The sequence below is a fragment of the Patiria miniata genome, unplaced genomic scaffold (assembly GCF_015706575.1).
Source record: "Patiria miniata isolate m_02_andy unplaced genomic scaffold, ASM1570657v1 HiC_scaffold_3, whole genome shotgun sequence".
Lineage (NCBI taxonomy): Eukaryota > Metazoa > Echinodermata > Asteroidea > Valvatida > Asterinidae > Patiria > Patiria miniata.
The window spans coordinates 19,684,548-19,706,150 of record NW_024037069.1 but is presented as its reverse complement, the minus strand read 5'-3'; the positions used below and the strand labels follow the sequence as shown (position 1 = coordinate 19,706,150).

Genomic DNA, 21,603 nt, shown 5'->3' with positions numbered 1-21,603 from the left:
TTGTCGGCAGCAAAATCGGACATGTTGGTTGTGCCGGGCGTCACGTGATGAAGCTGCAACATGTACGACATAAGGAAGCTACGACATCTGCGACGTGTCTGTCGACGTCGGCGTCACAGAACTCGTTGGCAGCGACGAGAACTGACTGTACCGTGCTGAGTTTGTTCCATGATCAATTTGCGTGGTTTTTTTTGGGGGGGGGGGTGTGGGGGAGTCCATTTTTTCCTGGGATGAACCTCACTGCTTGCACGTAGCAACACCGAACTGTTTGTGTGTTTTCGTGACACCAGAGCCAAATGCCTGTCCAGCAGCCCATGAAGGTCTCTTAGTAGTGTGGTCGTAGGGGAAGGTCTAAATAATTATTCCTGCTTGGTTGCACAAGCATGAACATCAGGTCAACTCGCACTTCACCGGCATGGGTCACGACAGTACGACTACCATTGTCCTAGAATACAACCAGATGAAGCCGCCCACGCCCCACAGCTGCATCAATGGGACTTTTTTGAACAATTTCATGCATATTTATCACTGCAACATCACGGTTGAGTTTCTTTTCATGGTTTCTTGGTTTTGTCATAAACTGTAGCCTTCAGACTGAGGTCAGTGCCCGAGGCGTTGTCCAAAAGAATTTAAAAAAAAAAAATAGGCGTCACCTGATTTCGAACTCAGAATTCCCACCTTCTTGATCCCGACAAATTGTTTCTCTTGGAATCACTTTGAAGAATTCTTAGTCATGGTCGCTGCTAGTGCCGTGACACTATGCTACAATACATTTATCATTTAGTACGGTGGTTGTGAGTTGCTCTCTTCAGTTCAGTTTGATGGTTTGTTTTAAAGGGATATTTCGGCCTGGAATGAATCCCGGGACATACCGTTATTTCGTTTTGCTGTTTCAGATTTCCTCAAAAACAATAACAGTAAACGAACCATTGACCGTTTTGTCGTTTTACAGTTTTGTAAAACGGTCAAACGGTATTCAGGAATGCGCCCAATTGACCTATCGCGCTAGAATCGCGTTAGAATCGCGTCAACGCAGCTTGTGAAACTTTGTCCAATTACATATGTACATGATATACAAATGGACGCGGAACGCGCAAAATCTGAGACAAAGAAAACTTTTAAGCGTACAAAAACTTCATAGGGTTGTGTAAGGGGCGTGGCTAACTCGCAAACGGCGATAGGTCAATGGGGTTACAAAGCGCGTTTAAACTAAATGATAATGAATAGAAAGGGCGTTTGAAAGAAGAATATAAACGTCCACACAACCATCCTTTAAAAGCTGGGCGTTTTTGTGTTATTCTTGCGAGAACCATGCAAGAACGAATTTCGGGGTCACAATTTTGTCCCTCGGAAAAATCGAGCTTTTCGCACTCTGCGGAACACCCATTTGTGTAACTGTAGTCTGTGTATTATCATGTACCACACACACAACGTGCAGTGCATTGAATAGACGCGACTTGAACTAGCCCTACGTGTATGTCCGGAACGTAGTGACCGTTTTAGCCGATTTTCGGCTAACTTTGACAGATTTTTTTGTAAAAAAAAAACGAGTTCGACATAAAATTTGACGGAATGAATTTTTTTTGGCAGATTTGTGGCAGAATTCTGCAAAAATGGTTTTGACAGAAAAACAGCTCATTTGCAGAAAAATTGTATATTTTGTTTACAAATGCTTCAATCTTTTTCAAACAAACCCATGCAAAATAGGACAGGTTGCCTGGTCTATGTGCTGAAGGATTATCTTTATGTGGCTATAGATTGTTTATTATGTAATTTGAACATTAATTAAGGCAATATTACAACATTTGCATGTGATTTAAAGGTTTATAGTGTATTTCGAGTAATTCTGGGGAATTTGGCAGATTTTTGATAAATCTGGCCGATTTTTGAAGTGCATTTAGCAGAATTTAGTCATGACCTTACGGTCACCCTGGCCCGGAATGTCCGTCGCGTCCGATGATCCGATCACACCCGTTTTTTCCCTCTTTTCTCGGGAACGGTAAGAGGTTTGTTTCTTTCAACCAGACCCATATAGCCCAAGTATAATTAATCCAAAACATGACATTTTCGGGGATTTCAGGCCGTAATGCCCCTTTAATCGCGGAATGTGTTTCTCTAACCAGGGTCATAATTTTTTAACTAAATATTTGTCACTGGACTTTTATTTCAATAAAAATTCAAGACGAACAACTGAATTTCACTTTTTAAAAGAAAACGGTCTTGGAGTTCAGAAAGTTGTGTGCTTAGTCGTGCGTGCTGCCCTACCCGCTCCGTGTGAGAAAAGTATAGGGCGCCCTCTCTTTTAAACTCCAAATGAACGTCGAACCACAACAACTGCAGACACTTTCCTCAACCGAACTATATTCTTGTTTGATTACAACAAATCTAGTTCTTTATAATATTTCTGTGTTGGTATGTTTCTTTTCAATAAACAGGCATCACAGCAAAACTCTCAAAACCTATATAAAACCTTTAAAACCTATATACATGTATTTCATCTTGGGAGCCTAATTTTTTTTTAATCATTTTATTAAAGCTATATCAAGACATTTTTTTTTAATTCTGCCCTGCATTTTCACAATTTTTAAAGAAAATTTTAAACATCAATGTGACCCACAGTTAAGTTACCAAAGTGCAAAAAAAATCCACAATATCAGTATACCTCTCTAAAGATTTCGTTTTACAAGTGTTTCAGAATTGGGCAGTGTGCATGACGTCTTATCCTGGAGTCCTGCAAATTGGTTATAGATAACTTTATCCATAACAACTTCACTAAGTAATTCATTGCTGCACTTCTGCTACGTCGTGCGGAAAAATGTCACCCTAAAACATATAAATGCCTACATTTTGACGTTTGGAAAGCCTTTAACAACCTATTGATTTATAAATATGATATTGATGAAGAAGGGCATTGTGAGGCTTGAATACATGAAAATACACAGTGCATAAAATCTAGACTCTATAATGTCACCATGTATCATTGTATTTATGCTAAATATCGTCTTAAGGGCAAGATTGTAGCCATTACGACAAATGATATAACGTTCAATGATATATTGAACGACAATAATACACGAACATCAGCTGCTCTGAAAATAACAACAACGTGGATAAACTGTTAAGTACAGGCGAACTACCTCAGCAGTTTGAAGGAACTAGTGCCTGCTTTTCAGTATATCGTTTTATATCAATATTGTCTAAAAACACTGTACAATACGTAAACAGTTAATATTATCTACCGTGAGATAACTATCAAAATGTTTACAATCAAAATACATTATTTCAGTAGGTTGCGCGTATAGCCTTTTGCTTTTTTTTGTTTTTACTTTTGTGTGTGTGTGCAGTAGCTATAGTTCAAGCTAAAGGAACTCACTGCTGAACCTCCTATATATAAGTATAGCATTTCCCGGCTATTTCAAAACATTTCTCATTCCAATTTACCGATTCTAATATTCCAATTCGCCGGAGAAGAATTTCACATGCTTGTAGTAAAATCAATTTAGTCATTTACCATTCAATTAAAAAAGTTGGTCAACCTATTTCAGTACTTGGTCAAGAATATTCGTCAATACAGATTGGATTAGGAACAAAATTAGGAACAGCGAACCTTTCCTGAACTGTCCATCAAACAGTGCGTATTGACCAATTAGATAACGACTTTGTGGTCAGATGGTGCGAAACAAACGTGGGCGGGGCTAATGGCCAAATTCGGAATGGTCCTTTTGGCCACTGCGCTGGCATTATTTAGGTAGGCCCTACTCAGCTAATACTGGAAGAATATAGTCAGGGTACAATACTTGCTTGTGGTAACTTTCCACAGATGAACAGTAATCACGACCCTATCGCATTAGGTGGTCAGATCTTGGAAGGAATAGACCTTCCTCCATATGGGGATAGCTATTCACAGTTCAGCTACAACAGGAAGATTTTTATCAGTGTACATTAGCTTCATTTGGGACCCTTCCATGGCATGCATGGCATCCGCCACGGCACTCACTCCAACAGTCACCGATTGGTCATCGCTAAGCATCATCTTCTCTGTAGAGCCGCCGCGGGATGTCGCCCATCGCCCGGGGGATGACGCGTTTCTTGATTCTGGTCGCACCCGGCCGGCTCGTACCTTCCGGAGTCTGGCCCAGCACCGAAGAGAACCTCTGCGGAGGAGCCCAACGAATTTCCCAAAGCCGTCTTTACCAGCCTTGCCGGCAAGCATGACTACTAGAGCCGACATGGCGACCTCCTCCATCCGCATGGCCGTCTGGAAGATCCACCAGGGCCAGGCCTCGACAAACTCTAGGTCTGAGTAGACACCGAAGACCCCCAGGGCCCCGTATAGGTTGGTGATACAGCTTGCTAGAGCTGCTAACCCGCAGTAGATAACCATACGGTACAGCCTCAGCGGAGATGCTCTCTGCTCCTTGCCTCCTGCAATGGAAGATTCAAGAAAAGACCTGATTTGGATCTGTACGTTTTCCGTAACTGGAACAATAAAAAGCAATGATAGATCCAGCCAGTTTACAGACCATGCCACCTTTAACTTGGTAACCAATGATAATTATTTTTCTTAGACGACTTATATTTTTATCTAGAGGTCCCACATTCGAACTCAGAATGATAGTCCTTCGGAATGCCCCACTTAATTTCTTATCAGCCCACAAACTCCATTTTAATCTTGTAAACGTACCTCTCATTCCTCCCTTTGCGAACGTCGAGGAAAAATTCTTCTTCATCTTGTAGCTCACTCTGAAGAACCCGATAGCCAACGAACCACTCCAAGTAACGTAGATGAACTGGCAGATGACAAGAAGGACCTTCAGGTCGGCAAAGGAGGACACCAGCAAGTCGCTGCCAAGGACCGCTATGAAGTGACCGCTGCAGCAGAAAGAAATCGTTGAAAATTTTTGGAACCTTGGTGGACCGAGAGACAACCTTGTCGTGTCTAGCAAGACCAGGAGAACTGTAGTCATCGCTGCTGTCAAACAAGGGAAGCCAACTGACCACATCATGCGGGAAAGCAATAAAGGCAAGTTCTGGATGGATCCGTAAGGGTTGACCAAGAGCGATATAGCTCGAGTCAGGCCAAGCAGGAAGAGAAGAGTATTGAAGGTAAGGGACAGGACACTCCGGTTGCCTTTCTTGAATTCGTAGATGAGAGCAATTAGAATTTGGATTCCGTACAGCGTAAGGAGAGAGAAGTATATTGCGAAGATGTAAACGTGACACTTGAAAGCAACGCCTATCAGATTGGGAAGTGTGCTCCAGTCGGGACCTGGTTCCGGCCAGTCTTCGCCAACAGGTTCAGGTTCAGACTCCGATTCTGGTTCTGCGCTTGGCTCGGCTTCAGCTTCGGGTTCCACACTCGGTTCTGATTCTGGTTCGCCGGTTGGCTCTGATTCTGGTTCGCCAGTTGGCTCAGATTCTGGTTCGCCAGATGGCTCTGATTCTGGTTCGCCGGATGGCTCTGATTCCGGTTCGCCAGTTGGCTCTGATTCTGGTTCGCCGGATGGCTCTGATTCTGGTTCGCCAGATGGCTCTGATTCTGGTTCGCCGGTCGGTTCTGATTCTGGTTCGCCAGTCGGCTCTGATTCTGGTTCGCCGGATGGCTCTGATTCTGGTTCGCCAGATGGCCCTGATTCTGGTTCGCCGGATGGCTCTGATTCTGGTTCGCCGGATGGCTCTGATTCTGGTTCGCCAGTTGGCTCTGATTCTGGTTCGCCAGATGGCTCTGATTCTGGTTCACCGGATGGTTCTGATTCTGGTTCACCAGATGGCTCTGATTCTGGTTCTCCGGTCGGCTCGGATTCCGGTTCGCCAGTCGGCTCTGATTCTGGTTCGCCATATGGCTCTGATTCTGGTTTGCCGGTCGGTTCTGATTCTGGTTCGCCAGTCGGCTCTGATTCTGGTTCACCAGATGGCTCTGATTCTGGTTCGCCGGATGGCTCTGATTTTGGTTCGCCAGATGGCTCTGATTCTGGTTCGCCAGATGGCTCTGATTCTGGTTCACCAGATGGCTCCGACTCAGGTTCGCCAGATGGCTCTGATTCTGGTTCACCAGATGGCTCTGATTCTGGTTCGCCGGATGGCTCTGATTCTGGTTCGCCGGATGGCTCTGATTCTGGTTCACCAGATGGCTCTGATTCTGGTTCGCCGGATGGCTCTGATTCTGGTTCGCCAGTTGGCTCTGATTCTGGTTCGCCAGATGGCTCTGATTCTGGTTCAACGGATGGTTCTGATTCTGGTTCTCCAGATGGCTCTGATTCTGGTTCTCCGGTCGGCTCGGATTCCGGTTCGCCAACCGGCTCTGATTCTGGTTCGCCATATGGCTCTGATTCTGGTTCGCTGGTCGGTTCTGATTCTGGTTCGCCAGATGGCTCTGATTCTGGTTCGCCAGTTGGTTCTGATTCTGGCTCGCCAGTTGGCTCTGATTCTGGTTCGCCAGATGGCTCCGACTCAGGTTCGCCAGATGGCTCTGACTCTGGTTCGCCTGATGGCTCTGATTCTGGTTCTCCGGTCGGCTCGGATTCCGGTTCGCCAGTCGGCTCTGATTCTGGTTCTCCTGATGGCTCTGATTCTGGTTCGCCGGTCGGTTCTGATTCTGGTTCGCCAGATGGCTCTGATTCTGGCTCGCCAGTTGGCTCTGATTCTGGCTCGCCAGTTGGCTCTGATTCTGGTTCGCCAGATGGCTCCGACTCAGGTTCGCCAGATGGCTCTGACTCTGGTTCGCCAGATGGCTCTGACTCTGGTTCGCCTGATGGCTCTGATTCTGGTTCTCCGGTGGGCTCGGATTCCGGTTCGCCAGTCGGCTCTGACTCTGGTTCACCTGATGGCTCTGATTCTGGTTCGCCGGTCAGTTCTGATTCTGGTTTGCTAGATGGCTCTGATTCTGGTTCTGCAGTTGGCTCTGATTCTGGTTCGCCGGTCGGCTCTGATTCTGGCTCGCCAGTTGGCTCTGATTCTGGCTTGCCAGTTGGTTCTGATTCTGGTTCGCCAGTCGGTTCGGATTCTGGTTCCCCATTTGGCTCTGATTCTGGCTCGCCAGATGGCTCTGATTCTGGTTCGCCGGTTGGCTCTGATTCTGGTTCGCCAGATGGCTCTGATTCTGGTTCGCCGGGTGGCTCTGATTCTGGCTCGCCAGTTGGCTCTGATTCTGGTTCGCTGGTTGGCTCTGATTCTGGTTCGCCTGTTGGCTCAGATTCTGGTTCGCCAGTCGGTTCGGATTCTGGTTCTCCATTTGGCTCTGATTCTGGTTCGCCAGTTGGCTCTGATTCTGGTTCGCCAGTTGGCTCTGATTCTGGTTCGCCAGATGGCTCTGTTTCTGGTTCGACAGTTGGCTCTGATTCTGGTTCGCCAGTTGGCTCTGATTCTGGTTCGCCGGTCGGCTCTGATTCTGGTTCGCCGGTTGGCTCTGATTCTGGTTCGCCTGTTGGCTCTGATTCTGGTTCGCCAGTCGGTTCGGATTCTGGTTCTCCATTTGGCTCTGATTCTGGTTCGCCGGTCGGCTCTGATTCAGGTTCACTGGTCGGCTCTGCAGTATATTGTTGATTAGCCTCCCGTTTGCTTCTTTCATGCCTTTCAAGACGTTTTGTTCTTCTTGGTCCCAAGTCATCAAGAACAAGTGTGTTCCTCATCCCCATAGTATTCTCGGGATAAAAGTTCGAACCTAACAAATTCAAAGCAGCATCTTCAACGTCCCTTTTGCTCAGCTCCTTATTCCTGTAAATCAATCCATTTTGTGAGGTTCGACCTTTAATCGTTGGTGGTTTAGAACCTTTTGAAACCTCAGTGAGGATAGTTTTGTTTGTGGAAGTAGGGTTGCATCCAGTGATGCAGCTGATAGATACTTGGCAGAACAGCATAACCAACCAAGTGATCAATCCTCCATGAAGATCCATCTTGCCTCCGTACATCAGCCGAAAACTGTGAATACAAAAAGAAACAAGTTCGAAAATATACCATATCGTACACATTCCGAAAAGGCAGAAACCATTCGATTCTGAAGTTGAAAGGTCTTGACAAGGCTTAGCTTTGTTTGACAAGACAACGTAATTGATTTACTTGCTGTCTACTAAAAGCTGGGGCCCACATGCTCATCAACAAATTCATTTTTTTTCCCCGAAAATGTTTTCAACTTCTATGCTTTATTCCAACAATGACAAAAATCAATTTTGTTTCTTTTGTTTTTGGGGCGGCCGCAACCCTCTGATTTGTTTTTATCCTGGGCACAAACAGATCCATCTTGCGAGCAGACTGCGTGCCACCCCGCAAGAAGGAATTGTCTTCGCGAGCCGCCAGTAATTCGAATTTTTTTAAGTAATGAATATTGACTAAACTAGACCAATTTGATGAATGTAGTCGATCGTTATACACGAACACACTCAAGTAACGATGAGTCTTCAAAATGAATTTCTCTTCTTTTGGACGAAGCGAACAGTAATCACCAGCAATCGACATCTTTGCGCATATGTACTCCGATGTTGAGTTGATTCGATGTCTGATTACTTTTTCAATCGACCTTCACGAATTGCACTCGACCGACGGGACTTATAGGCCCTATCTGCCGTTACACACCATTCATTTCGAAGGAAAACCGTCAGCAATGATAGATCACGAAAATTTTGCGCCGAGGAGATGTTATTAAAATGAGACTATGGCGTTTCAAAACAGATTGCATTTAATGTTCACCACCGTCATCTCTCCAGAGGGGAAAGACCCCTTTTTTTTTTACTTGCTCAGTGATTTAATTAAAATCCAGCAGGGAAAAATATCTACTGTTATGGCTATATATTCGAGTTCAGTGTTTGTATTTCGCAACAGCCGTGCAAACAGCAACGCTCGTGTACCATATATTATAAATATCTGTGCGCCTTATAAATAAACACGCCGTGCTCTTAAAAAAACGGATTTGTTTTTTCTCCTAACGAATGTTCAATTTGTATTTGTTTGTTTTAACGAAAAAAAATTATTCGGATTTTGGACGTCTGCAAACCTCTGAAAAAGGCTTTCATTTTGCGCACAAATGAACCCGCCCTGCAGCCAATAATTTGTCTGGCAGCCAATAATTTGAATGTTGTGAAGATATAATTCAGTAACTAAACGTCGGTGGATTTTTTTGTTTCGTTTTTTCATTCAAAAGTGAATAACTTTTAATATTGTTAGGATAAAAGCAATTAATAAGAAAAACAAATTTGCTTTACGAGATGAAACTCGAATAAAAGCACGGGGATGAATCTTAAGACATCTTTACTACGCCTCAAAATGTTTACTGCCGTTATTGTTTCTTCCCCCTAAAATCGCAATGTACTGATGGAATCACATGATCAAATACAGCATCACGACGAAACCACGAGAGGGCTCACCCAAACGTGTGTTCACCGTCGATCGTGTACGTCCTCTTTTGTTTGTACTCAAACTTTTTAGGAAAATTCCCATAGGTTTTGTACATGACCCCAATTGCGGACGTATGCTGGGAATCGTGGACGGTATTGTTCTCTTTTGTTCTCTGGTATTTTTCGTCCACGGTTTGAAAAGATGAACACGTACACCCGTACACACTTTTTTGTCCCCGAATAAAAATTGTATCCTATACATTTGCTTCTCTGGCTCAGAATAGCCGATTCAATGATTCCAAACGCGAAAATGATGTTTAAATGATGACCTTCTGCTCAAAAAATGGTCAGAAATTGCCTCAGATCGCACCACAGAGCGTCTAGAATCCAACATTTTTTCGGGGTCCTTTACAAGCGGGCCCCGAATCCCCCACGCCGTTTAGGTTTATTGATCAACGTGTGTCCTCCCCCCCCCCCCCCCCCAACCACCACCACCACTTCTGAGAAGCGATTGACGCCCTTGGTTATAGTGGTCGTTCGTTATAGTGATTGCGCATCATAATAAAATTTAATATTTTGGGAGCCAAAGGGGAGGTTCGTTATAGCCAAATGTTCGTTATAGCGGTGTTCGTTTTACTTGTAACAGTCATCCAATGGGGAAATGAATGGGTTTCATGTGACATCGATTCAAGGAAAAACGGAAATGTAAATTGAAAAAAAAAATTGAATTTTAAAAAGCGTATGTCTCTAGCAATTATGAATCAATTTATTTCCTCAAAAAGATTAAGTAAAGTTACTATGAAGAGAACAAAGAAGAAGTTTCGTTGGTTATAACAGACAATTTTTTGGGAAAAATCCGAGTCAACACATGGAGTCAGCGCAATTTGTCACAATTTGTTGAGAAGATTTATTTCGTACTAAATAACGTACTAAAAAAGGACAGTTGTCATGGCCTAGCGGTTAAGAGCACCGGACTCATGTTCTGGTGTTTCAGAGGCAACAGTGGCGTGGGTTCGAGCCCGCCGGCGGACACTTGTGCCCTTAAGCAAGGCACTTGACCATTATTGCTTTGTCCTTCGGATGGGACGTTAAAGCCGTAGGTCCCGTGTGTTGCATAAATGCACGTAAAAGAACCCAGTAACTTATCGCTAAGGCCAAAAAAAAAAGTCTGCGGTTTCTGGTATGGAGCTTGTCCAAAAAGTGGTGCGGCGACGCGGCTTTTTTTTTTTTTTACCTGACTTTTTTTTTTTTTACCTGACTTTTTTGCTTCAAATGTCGGCTGGTGACTGCAAATGGTGCCCGACTAAACTTAGTGCAAATATATGGGAGTCCAGAGAGGCCACATAAAGCTTATTCTCGATCATAACCCCATCTAAAAACACGTTGAAATTGCGCAGCAGCAGAATTCCAGTCAAACCAGTGAGTTTGGCGGTTTTGAGGCATCATCTTTCATTGAAAAAAAAACTTTTTCATTTTGCCAACGCGCATGGCTACGGCGACGCGCGCGCATACCAGAAACCGGAGACTTTTTTTTTTTGGCCTAAGAGAAGGGGTTTTCCCCGGTGTTTCTGGCCTCCTGTATAAACTCCTACGTGGAGTATTTAGGAGAAGAACCAACCAAGAAACCAAGAACCAAGATACACTGTACATGTAAAATGATATTCACTAGCTACGATGGACCCTGGATTTAGCGTGATGATAAAATAATGAATTTTTGTCAAAACATTGATATCAAATCAAACCGTTGTTTCGGCGCAATTTGTCACAATTTGTTGAGAAGATTTATTTCGACAGAGAAGAACAAATTGGGAGAAAAATAACGTACTAAAAAGGGGCTATAGACCTGACAGTTTCAATGCAATGCAGTTCGTAAGTGTCCCCAAAATTGAGTTGTCTCGATCTTTGGATATTAATGTCTAACAAGTTGACTCAGTCTGAAGTCCGGAGATCTCATTCTGTCATTTGGTCTCGGATTCTTTATAGTACGTCTCGTTTCAATCTTGAAGTTCCGACTGCCGGTTTTGATGGAGTCTCAACTAAACACCGGTCTTAGTGGTTTTCCTCAATCGTTGGCCACTTTCTTTCTACCTATATCTCTCCATCTGTATTAACTCATTCAGTCAAAAGCTGAACACCGTTTCGTAACAAGATGCCCCAGTAAAAAAAAACATTAGACACTCACCTGATGGAATGTCGCAATTTAGTAGAGTTTGGAGTATTCTCCAGGAGATTCTGACTCAATGAAATCTTGCGCCTATAGTCCGTGATGTTTCCAGACACCTCCAACCGATGTTATCTACGGATGCTGCCCGCTCCGCAAGCCGTTGGCGAGTGTGACATCCCCGGCGAAGCAAGTGTGCACGGTGAATGTCAACCCTTCACCTAGGCCTTGGCTCTCTATCGATTCACCCGCCCCATGACACCTCATGTTCGCACCTAAAACACCTCCAATCTGGCAGTTCACCTGTATTTCGTCGATGTCTGACCAAGTCACAACATTCTGGCCCCGGTTGTTGACTTCTCTTACCTGCGCAAGCCCATGTTCAGAGCATTGTACGCGCTCACGGTTGTGTCAACTTATAACGACTACGATCGATTTGACTACAAACAGGATGTGACGGTGAAGGATGAACCTCCGTTATGTAAAGTCAAACAGCCACCTCAGTCAATTTGTATCCCTCGTTGAGGCAGACCTCCTTAAGTTCCATCCAGCTAAACCAGGAGCTTGCAGACCCAATCACGAATCGGACGAACTGAATGGCCGTGTCGTTATCCCAGAATGATGTACTGACGCGCAAATATTTGGTTTCTTGGTTTTTTCCCCCTGGGAATTTACGGTGAAAATGTCAAACCCATTTCAAAAACAAGCACGTGTCGGATGATCCTGCGTGAAGTTTAAGTGTCACCACTTTAACAATTTTCGTAATGATGTCTCGAAATCCCTGTCGAAGGGTGAAATGGCTTTAAGGTAGCAATTCAATTTCATTCTCCAGTAAGAATTCGGCTCCAATTAATGTTAACCTATATCAGTCCGCTTAGAGAATGTAGTCATGCACCGTGCTCAAGCAAGACGTCAACCTGTATGCGCACAACCGATATTCCGCCACACGCGCCATTATTTAGGTACACCGTATGCGTAGACACTGTTCCTTACACCTCATGTTATTTTTCTTCAGGCGAAATTATCCCTCCTCTTCACATGCCTTTTATTTTTCATCGGGCGTCGTGAGATTGCACCATAGATCACCTGGAATCCCATGTGCTTTGAAATCGAAGCTCAATTTTCTTGGTATTCTCCAGACAGCTCGATGATTCGTTTGAACGAAGTTGTGAGACTCAGGATGGATCAACTGAAGATAACTCCAACATCACGTTGAACCGATCGCGGGGTGAATGAACAGTTATCGAAAACCCGTAGTGGTTTCACCTCCCGTGGCCGCGGACACAAGCCAAAATGAAATTGGAAAGAAGTCGAATGCGGGCTTGCCCTGCACTGCATGAGCAAAAACATGCATTGCTCACCGGTTATTCGATTATACCTGTTCGGATTCGAGAATAGATAATAAGTATCGATAATCCAAAAAGGTAAGATATATACGGCCGGAGTGAGGTGCGAAGTTCCGGAGCGTATAAATTGAATAAAAAAACAGCAATTCGGTGTAAGAAAACTTGCTCGGAGATTGGGTGTTAACCAAATTTTGTCCGTGGTCTCATGTGCAAGCGGGAGTCAGCGAGAGTGGCGTACCGTCGCGCGGAGCTATTACTCCGAGGTCAGCTGATGCGCACAAGGCGGCAGCGTGCGTTCACCTTGATCAAGCCCGCGATGTATCACTTAAATTTTTAGTAATTGGATAATCGTTTTTATTCCATTTCGCAGCGTCAGTGTTGGTCGAGGCTGGGCCACTTGAGGGGAAAATAATAAGTGGACGGTGGTCATTTGTCATTGAAAAGCAATATTGGATGGGGTGGAGGTATAGGTGAGGTGCCATGGCCGACTTGGAATGCGCTGCCTAAGTGAGCACGGCAAATGCAACATGTGAAGGGCGTCATTATTAACAGGAACAGTTTTACCTTCCGATTTGCTGAGTCTAAATGTTGTGACTTCTCCCCACCCTCGAGATTAGAAAGCTCCTCCTATCTACCCGTCTATACAGCCTGGTTGACGTCAACATATGTCGAAGTACTTTGAACTTTCCTCATTTCAATGGTCACTTGTGCCAAAAGGCAGCACGATTCTAAATCGTTCAATAGTACGGAATACTAGAGTCAGATATCACACGCATCAATTATAAATTACATGGTAATGGACAAATTGGACCGATTCATCATTCTTGCCACTGATGGCATATAAAGTAATGTGAATACGATGTCTTATAAGGAAAATTTTTGATGACACCAAAAACTGCGGTGAGCATTAATAAATACATGATGTTAGTTGCTTTGGAAGTGGTTTGAATCCATAGCTCCAGTTTGAAATTACCCCCCCCCCCCCGGAAAAAAAAAAAGGCCTACACGAAGACAATAAAAGGGAAAAATACACAATATTCCACCCCCGCATTTTAAATGCATTTCAAAAATGAATTATTAACGATAACGCCAGACAAAATGTCACCATCACATTAACAGTCGTTTGATAATATTAATCGAGTCTCGTTGGTAAAAGCATGCCTGAAACATAATGTGTACGCCAGCTCAACCTTTCAAGTACAACGAAGAGTGATCGCGTTATTGCTCTCTATCTCTTTTATCTGACAGAAGATGAGATGAAAACAAAACGCAACAAAAGGACGTGTCTGCACAACGAATAATTAAAGACTACAGCGTGATTCAGAATGATCTGGACCCAAATTTAAGAAAATATTTTAAAAATATGTAGCAGTTATCAAATTTATTGAATTGCGTACTGATGTAACTGCATAGACAATGCAGTCACAACTTTACGCGATTTTAATCAATCTGTTGAACCATGGAACCGTGGTCAGAGTATTTTTAGCGGGCGCTCTTTGCTGGTGCTTTTCTTCAAAATGGTACAATGGATTATATACATGAAACTTTTACCAAAATTTGTCCAAAATACCAGCCTGTAACATTTGTACTTGTTTTGATAATTGCTACATATTTTCAATATTTTCTTTAATTTGGGTCCAGATCATTCTGACTCACCCTGGATATAGGCCTACTCGTCAGATGTCAGTGTTTATGAAATTGTGCCTAAAGGAAAAATCATTCAAAGCGGTAAGGGATAATAGAGAATTTCTTTTATCTGGAAAAAGATGAAATGAAAACAAACTGCAAAGAAAAGCGCGCGTTTGTTCCACGATCATTCAAAAGTTACTCGTCATTCGTCAGATGTTTCCATTCCTCAAGAGCGAATTTATTTGTCTAAAGGTGAGAGGAACCCCAACCGATTCATGTCGCAGGTGGGACGTTTGCTGTGGTTTCTCCGATCGCCTCGCTAAATCAATGATTTGTGATCGCCTTCAAGGCTATAGACACCTCCATGTCCAAACCACCTGGTATTCTGACTTGGTCAGTCTTCAGAAGAAAACAAAACAACTCTCTGATTCTACCCCCCAAAAAAATTTATTACGAGAGGGTCGACTTTCACCCTAGTTGAAATATGATTTATTTTAATCTGATTTCGAGATGATGGTTTGGTTTTTGTTTAACCATTTGAGACAAACGCTGGCTTGCGGAACTAGGGCGCACCGCGCGTGAGACGTCAAAAGATTTTACATTCTGAGGTGAAAATAAAAGAGAAAAAACAAACAGACACCATAATGAGTAAACATTTAGTCGTGTCGGGACAAAGTACGGAACGGCGAATTAGAAAAAAAATTAAAAAAATATGTGGCTCCTTCCATTTCATAAAGTACATGTTATTGACTAGTATAACTCTGAAAATTTCACGTAATTTGCATACTGTATTCCCAAGTTGCGTCGATTTTTTAAGATCACAAAATTCAGCTGTCCACCACTGATCTTACTGTTGTACGATCTAATGATTACCATAAAATAGTTATACCTCTGTCTTGAATACTGTATTCTCATTGGCTTAGAACTATCGCGTGTTAAGTTTATAGTCATGACCCTCCCACCACAGGAAGCGTGATATGACATTGTAGGATCTTTGGTACGTACGGTATTAAACGCCTGTATCGTTGGTACCCACGATATTTTCACCATTTTTTCACATGAGACTGGAAGCAGCGAACTAGCAGACGATCAGCTGTTTCGAGCACGCGACATGCATGTGAGTTGACGTTCGATTGTCATGATTGTTGCGTTTACTGCCGTTTGTTCGTGATTTTTACATCACAATCCAAAACATCCAAGACAGAGGCATAAAACAATTGTTGGCTGCTGTGATGTGGGATATGCCGTTTTGAACACCCTTGGGGCGCAATAAAAGCCTCGGCTCGGCTTGCATAGCACCCGCGGCTTCGCCTCGGGTGCTATGCGCCCCTCGGGTGTTCAAAACGCCATATCCCACATCACAAAAGTCAACATGTTAAATGAAACATTTATGTTTTCCCGCCTCGATGAATGGAGGAGAACTTTCAAAGGAAAACATACCAAAATCTCAATTGATATTTCAGGAAAAGTAAATGACTTGTTCCTCATTTTCAAATCACAAAATCTTACAATGAAACTAATGTTTCAGTCCTGATTTAGATGATTAAAATCTCGTTTGTAATCGAATGCCTGTGTGTAATCTGTCATTCTCACTCATCTCAACAGCTTCCAATGGCATTCCATGGACAGCTATAAAAAAAAAAATGGTTCGTTTGGTAAAACGTGCATAACGTCTGATGGCATGGATTAATTTCAGTAATTCTTTCTTTGAGATGAGTGTAAGATAAACTTCATTGGTGTTTCAAATTTGATTGCATTTTCAGCTCTGGCAGGAGCTTCTACACGTCACTTGGTGGTCCGTCGGTCGGTCTGTCCCGAAAATTGACCAAAAGTATGGTGTTCCAAAATTTGCCATCGGCGTCGTATTTGCCATCGGCGTCGACAGAGATCACTTTGATAGATTTCATTTCAACGATTATTATTAAAGAACAATGGAACATTCTCACTCTGGCATGTACATTTTAGGATTATCTGATTTATACATCCCCCACTTTCCTTATCGCCTCCCTTGCGCACGATTTGTTAAGGCTTTCGTTCTATGTTTGTGAATGTCACCTACTCTAAAAATCGAACCTTTGGCGAGCAGCGATTCCCTGTCCCATAGATGAACTCCTGCTTCCCAATTCCTGAACAATCAAGGGCAGCTGCATCAACATTGACGTTCCTCAAGCATGATGGGTGTTTCTAAATAACCCGGCCTTCGACTTCAATACTCACATGTACAGTTGTGTTGCTATCTTAATAATTACAGGATGGGCTATCGGCCCACTCCCAAGCCCTGTAACCCCCGAGGCATGATAGCGAACAGAAAAGAGACCACAATTTCCTCCTCAAGTCATGGCGTTGAATAGTGGTCAAATGCCTTGTGGGTCAATATTTGGACCCGAAATTTATAAAAAGACACACATACATTAACGTCAGTTCTGCTAGTGTTTGTAGATAATTGTAAACCAAGGATTTATATCAGGAAGACCGGGTCTGAACACTTGTGCCCTTAAGCAAGGCACTTAACCATTATTGCTTCGTCCTTCGGATGGGCCGTAAAGCCGTAGGTCCTGTGTGTTGTGTAATGCAATGCACGTAAAAGAACCCAGTAACACTTATCGCTAAGAGAAGGGGTTTGCACCGGTGTTTCTGGCCTCCTGTTTAAACTCCCCTGCGGAGTATTTAGGAGAAGAACCAACCAAGTACCAAGTACCAATTGTCATTTTGTTTTCATCGTGTCTTTCATTTTCCTTTCTCTGCAAGTTTTTTTCTTCAACTTAAACAATTGATAGGCGCATAAAGTTTATTTGTATCATATACGGCGCCCCATGATGCCATCTGGTGTCAAGCCCCCCCCCCCCTCCCCTCCCCTTCGCTTTTGAATTTCCACGGCCGGGGTATTTTTGGTCATCCCCCTCCCCCCACTCGCCGAAATGGATCTACACTAGTGGCCAAAGTATTCGACTGGCCGCTGATTATATGATGAAGATACACATGCAGCTTCAGCATCTGTAAATCAATTATTTCGGTTGAAAAGTCGTCTTACGGCCTGCGAGAGTGACCATAGAATGGTTGCAAGAACGGAATGAAATTAAGTGTCAAGTTTCCAGCACTTGCAGAGCTTTACTCCCTCAAATAGTGCACTTCATTACACGGTCACGGACTCGGTTGGCATGGCAACTTAATGATGGTGCACGCAGGATTTGCAGCGACACAGTTGCTCCCAACTTTCACGGTTTTCCAGATTTCATCTGTAATTATATACGGTCAGTTGAAAAGTACGAAGATGTGTTGCTAATACGTGCACTTCTTCATGCGCCTCACATCATTAGGGCAACAACAGTTTCCAGTAACTGCGTGATTATTTAACAAGTGCCATTTCACAGCAACCTTTGAAATCCCTAGAACTCCACGTCCAAGCTAGTTAGTAGTGGGTCAGAACACCTCCCCTTCCACCCCTACGACCAGGGTTCAATCCCGACCAGGCTGACGTGTGTATATTGCGTTTTCAGTCATACCCGAATCCGTAAGGGTTCCTAGAACGTTTACCCCCGACTAAAAGAGTAAACATTTTATTGACTTGCAATTGTCAACAAGTTTCTTCGGGGTTTCAATCAACAGTGCCTAACTTGCTTTTGAGGAATCCTTGATTTCATCACCAGAATTACATGCTTATAGACAAAAAACGCGCACGCAAACTGCCGTGTACCGACTGTGATTCTATTATAGTTCCCGCCGAACAACTCAAGCATTTTGGAAATGGGTAATTCGATAATATTGGGGTCCAAAATGTGACAGTTTTACTGTCCCTGTGTTGAATTACAAAATTGTAATGTATGATGTAACAGGAAAAGGGGGAAAAGGTGTACCCCAAATTTATAGGGTGATGACGACTATGACCGATGTTAAATGGTAGTCTTCGCGCGATCCGAGACAACATTGACCCGATGAAGCTACAATCCCGGCCAAAATGATTGGGACACTTCCTGAGCCTGCCACGGTCACCCACTCCCCTGCTCCCCCGGTCAATGTTGTTCTCTCCAGCTGATGGAGCACACACCGCGCAATGAGAGACAACATTGAACGGGGGCCGGGGGGTTGGAGGCCCAGCGAGATTTGGCCAGGATTGTAGCCATGATCAACTTCCCCACAACCTGCACTTGAACCTAACCTGCATTGCGCCCCTTGAACGTTTGTCATTATTAATCTGCACCAACTTCGATTCGACATTTTGGCCGCATCAGAAAGTCCATCAACGACGATAATTATGAGCGGAAGGAATAATCGAAATACGCCGAGTTGTGTCAACACGCGAGCGCGCTGACCCCGTCGCGACGGTGGACGGTGGCTGGCAAATCATGAATAAGTTACGCCTATGACACGAATAATTTATTCAGAAGAAGACGTGAATAGTCTTTCTGTATTTTAACTTAGTATTTGCCCTTTACCGACCAACACTGTACACTTATATTCCAGGGCTCAACCCCTTGCGAGAAAAAAAATCCACGCAAAACATGGGAGAAACAAATCCACGAGAAACTTCAAGTATCAAAAATAGCAATAGTTGTGATTAACAAAAATGATATATAGGTTTTCCCGGTCAATTTCCTGAAATGTTCATTCACTGCTGAAAATCGGTCATTCATATTCGTCTGAATTTGAATGCGCGTCTTTAATCCATTTCAATTCAACGAAAGTTCAATCGTTTTCATTGTCCGTGCACTCGGTTTTGAGAAACAGACGGCCAATTACGTTACCTGTGCATTCATTTACGCAAGCAAATAGATTGACGGTTAATGAAAAAGAAACCCCTAATTGACATGTATCTGGCGCCGATGGCATTAAACTAAAAGTGAAATAGAATGTTGAATGTTTGAAATCGCCCTCTAAAAGCGAACAAGAAGTCTCGTAAACGAATCTGGATGGACATAAACGTGCTGCTCAATCACTTAATTGATTGATCTGAAATGGAATCAAATGCTCTGGTAGCGAAAATGAAACGCGTGTTCAGAGCGATTCTCAAATTCAGCCGAAAATGAATGGCCGAAATTCAGAAGTGAATGAACATTTCAGGAAATTGGCCGGGAAAACCTATACATTCGAAATAAAAGAAGGTACACGCATCTCACGGGCATAACTCATTTGCAACATACGTTGACAATAGACAAGGAATAATTGTCGATTACTTAGAACTTGTGCACGATATCAACAACCAGGACTACTTGGTACACCTAGTCAGACTATACCTCTTGTATAAAAATATGTTCGATTTTGTGAAATTAACCCTGTAAAACTGATTTTTTTTTAACGGCAACCGAGAAGCTTGACCAAAGTTATTTCAAAGCTCAAAAAGTCTATATTGTATTTCCAAGTCCCCAGAGCCCTCAGAAAAAAGCCAGCCCCGAGACACAGTGACGTCACGGTTTGTTTCCTATAGGAGCCAGGTGGGATGAGATCCACCCAGCTCTCATAAAAACATGCACATGTATAGAAAGCGTGACGTCATTATTTCTTAGGTCTATTGTCTTTAAGACTTGAAAATGCACCTGTGTCCCACTTAAGTTTTTTTTTCAATTTTCGTTTTGCCATTTTAAAGGGCATTTTGGTGCCTTTTTTGTTTTTATGCAAATAACAATTTGCATATTCATGAGCAAAATGTGTGATGTCATTTCAGGCAGAAACCGCAATGTTACAAGCTATTTCAGCAGCAAAATTTGCCAGAGTTTTTGATCTTTTGCTGTCGTAAATTTCCTTTTCTCTTGTGATTCGTTGTTGTTTCAGTACATGGCAGTAGACCAGTGGGCGAAATTTTCTCACAAATGTTTCCAATGAACAAATTTTGGGTTCACAATTTGAAAAGAAAACCCCTAAACTGAACACTGTCTTCCTGAAAGGACAGCTTAACGCCAGCGCCCTCATTAATCAGTAAAAGCATAGACAATTTGAAATGTTTAAAGAAGTGCACTTTTCAAAAAGATTAACCAAAAAGAGATGTCAAATAGTTTTCATACAAAAGAGGAGTGGAACGTTGAACAAAATATGTTCCCAAGTAAAATTCACGTAACGGGCCCTCTGAAGTTTTAACTTTGTTCCTCTCTTGTTCTTTAGTTCTCAGCTATGACTCGGCTTTATCTCCAAGAAGACCTACGTGACTGGTTTGCACGACGTAGGAGACGGCGTTGCCATCGGAGGAGGAATATCAAAATTCATCCGCGGTGAATATGTTCATCTTTCATTTACAGTCCAAACACTCCGACGGTGAATTTGGCATAGATGATTCACATTACAGCCATATCTTCGAGGTTCGTGTTTTTGTTAAGCGGGACATTGCATTAGTGGACCTCATTGTACATTCATTGATACAGAATGGAATGGGTCTTTCTATAAATTTAGGGTCCAAAGTGTGACATTTTTCCGGTCTCATTATTTTTTTGTATTCATTGGGTATGTTGTTTGATTTATAATCACTCTTGAACGATGACTGCATCGCAGTTATAAAACCATAGATGTCAGATGTCAGATGGGCAGGAAAAAGTGGACCCCAAATTTATACAATGACCCAAAATAACAAAAACACCCGAGATGGCTGCATACTGAGCGCAAACTGTATACTTGTTTTTCTCGTTGTGTTTCTCTACCAGTCTACATTTATTGATTGTTTTTAACTTATTCGTATTAATGTTAAAAACAGTTCAGCAATACGTACCCAAACTCCTAGTTTATGGAATATCGCTATTGCACAGACCGGGTATGTATGATATGCGAGCAGATTCCGCGACTAATTACGCAAAACCAATCTGCGTCTTTACCTGAGATTCTGACAATTCAGCGGGTGCCTTCTACAAGTCTTCAGTAAACTGTTGTTGTGTTACAAAAACATGGCAGCCAAATTGACCAATCAACAGCTTAGTCCAAATATCTGATCGAAATGACGTCACAATTTCTAAAATCGACTCCGATTGGGTGGCGCGCGGGGTCGCATAAAACTCTTATTGCTCAGACTGATACTCAGACTATAAGATATTTAGTCGTCCTGAAAATGTATTGGTTGCTTTTAAAGAAATTCACAACTCAATCCCAACACTGGTTTAGGTTGTTAAGAATAACAGTATACACAAACAAGTACACCTACACCAAAATCGGGAACAAACAATCG

At 43.1% G+C, this 21,603-nt stretch overlaps 1 protein-coding gene across 1 annotated transcript; it reads right to left on the bottom strand.

Annotated features, from left to right (window-relative positions):
• Positions 1-3,361: 3,361 nt before the first annotated feature.
• Positions 3,362-7,913, bottom strand: LOC119736947 (cell surface glycoprotein 1-like). Its single transcript, XM_038210988.1, has 2 exons — positions 4,685-7,913; positions 3,362-4,425 (listed from the first exon to the last, which is right to left on the bottom strand). The coding sequence occupies exons 1-2, from the start codon at positions 7,905-7,907 to the stop codon at positions 3,902-3,904; spliced, it is 3,747 nt and encodes a 1,248-aa protein (XP_038066916.1). The 5' UTR covers positions 7,908-7,913; the 3' UTR covers positions 3,362-3,901.
• Positions 7,914-21,603: the final 13,690 nt, after the last annotated feature.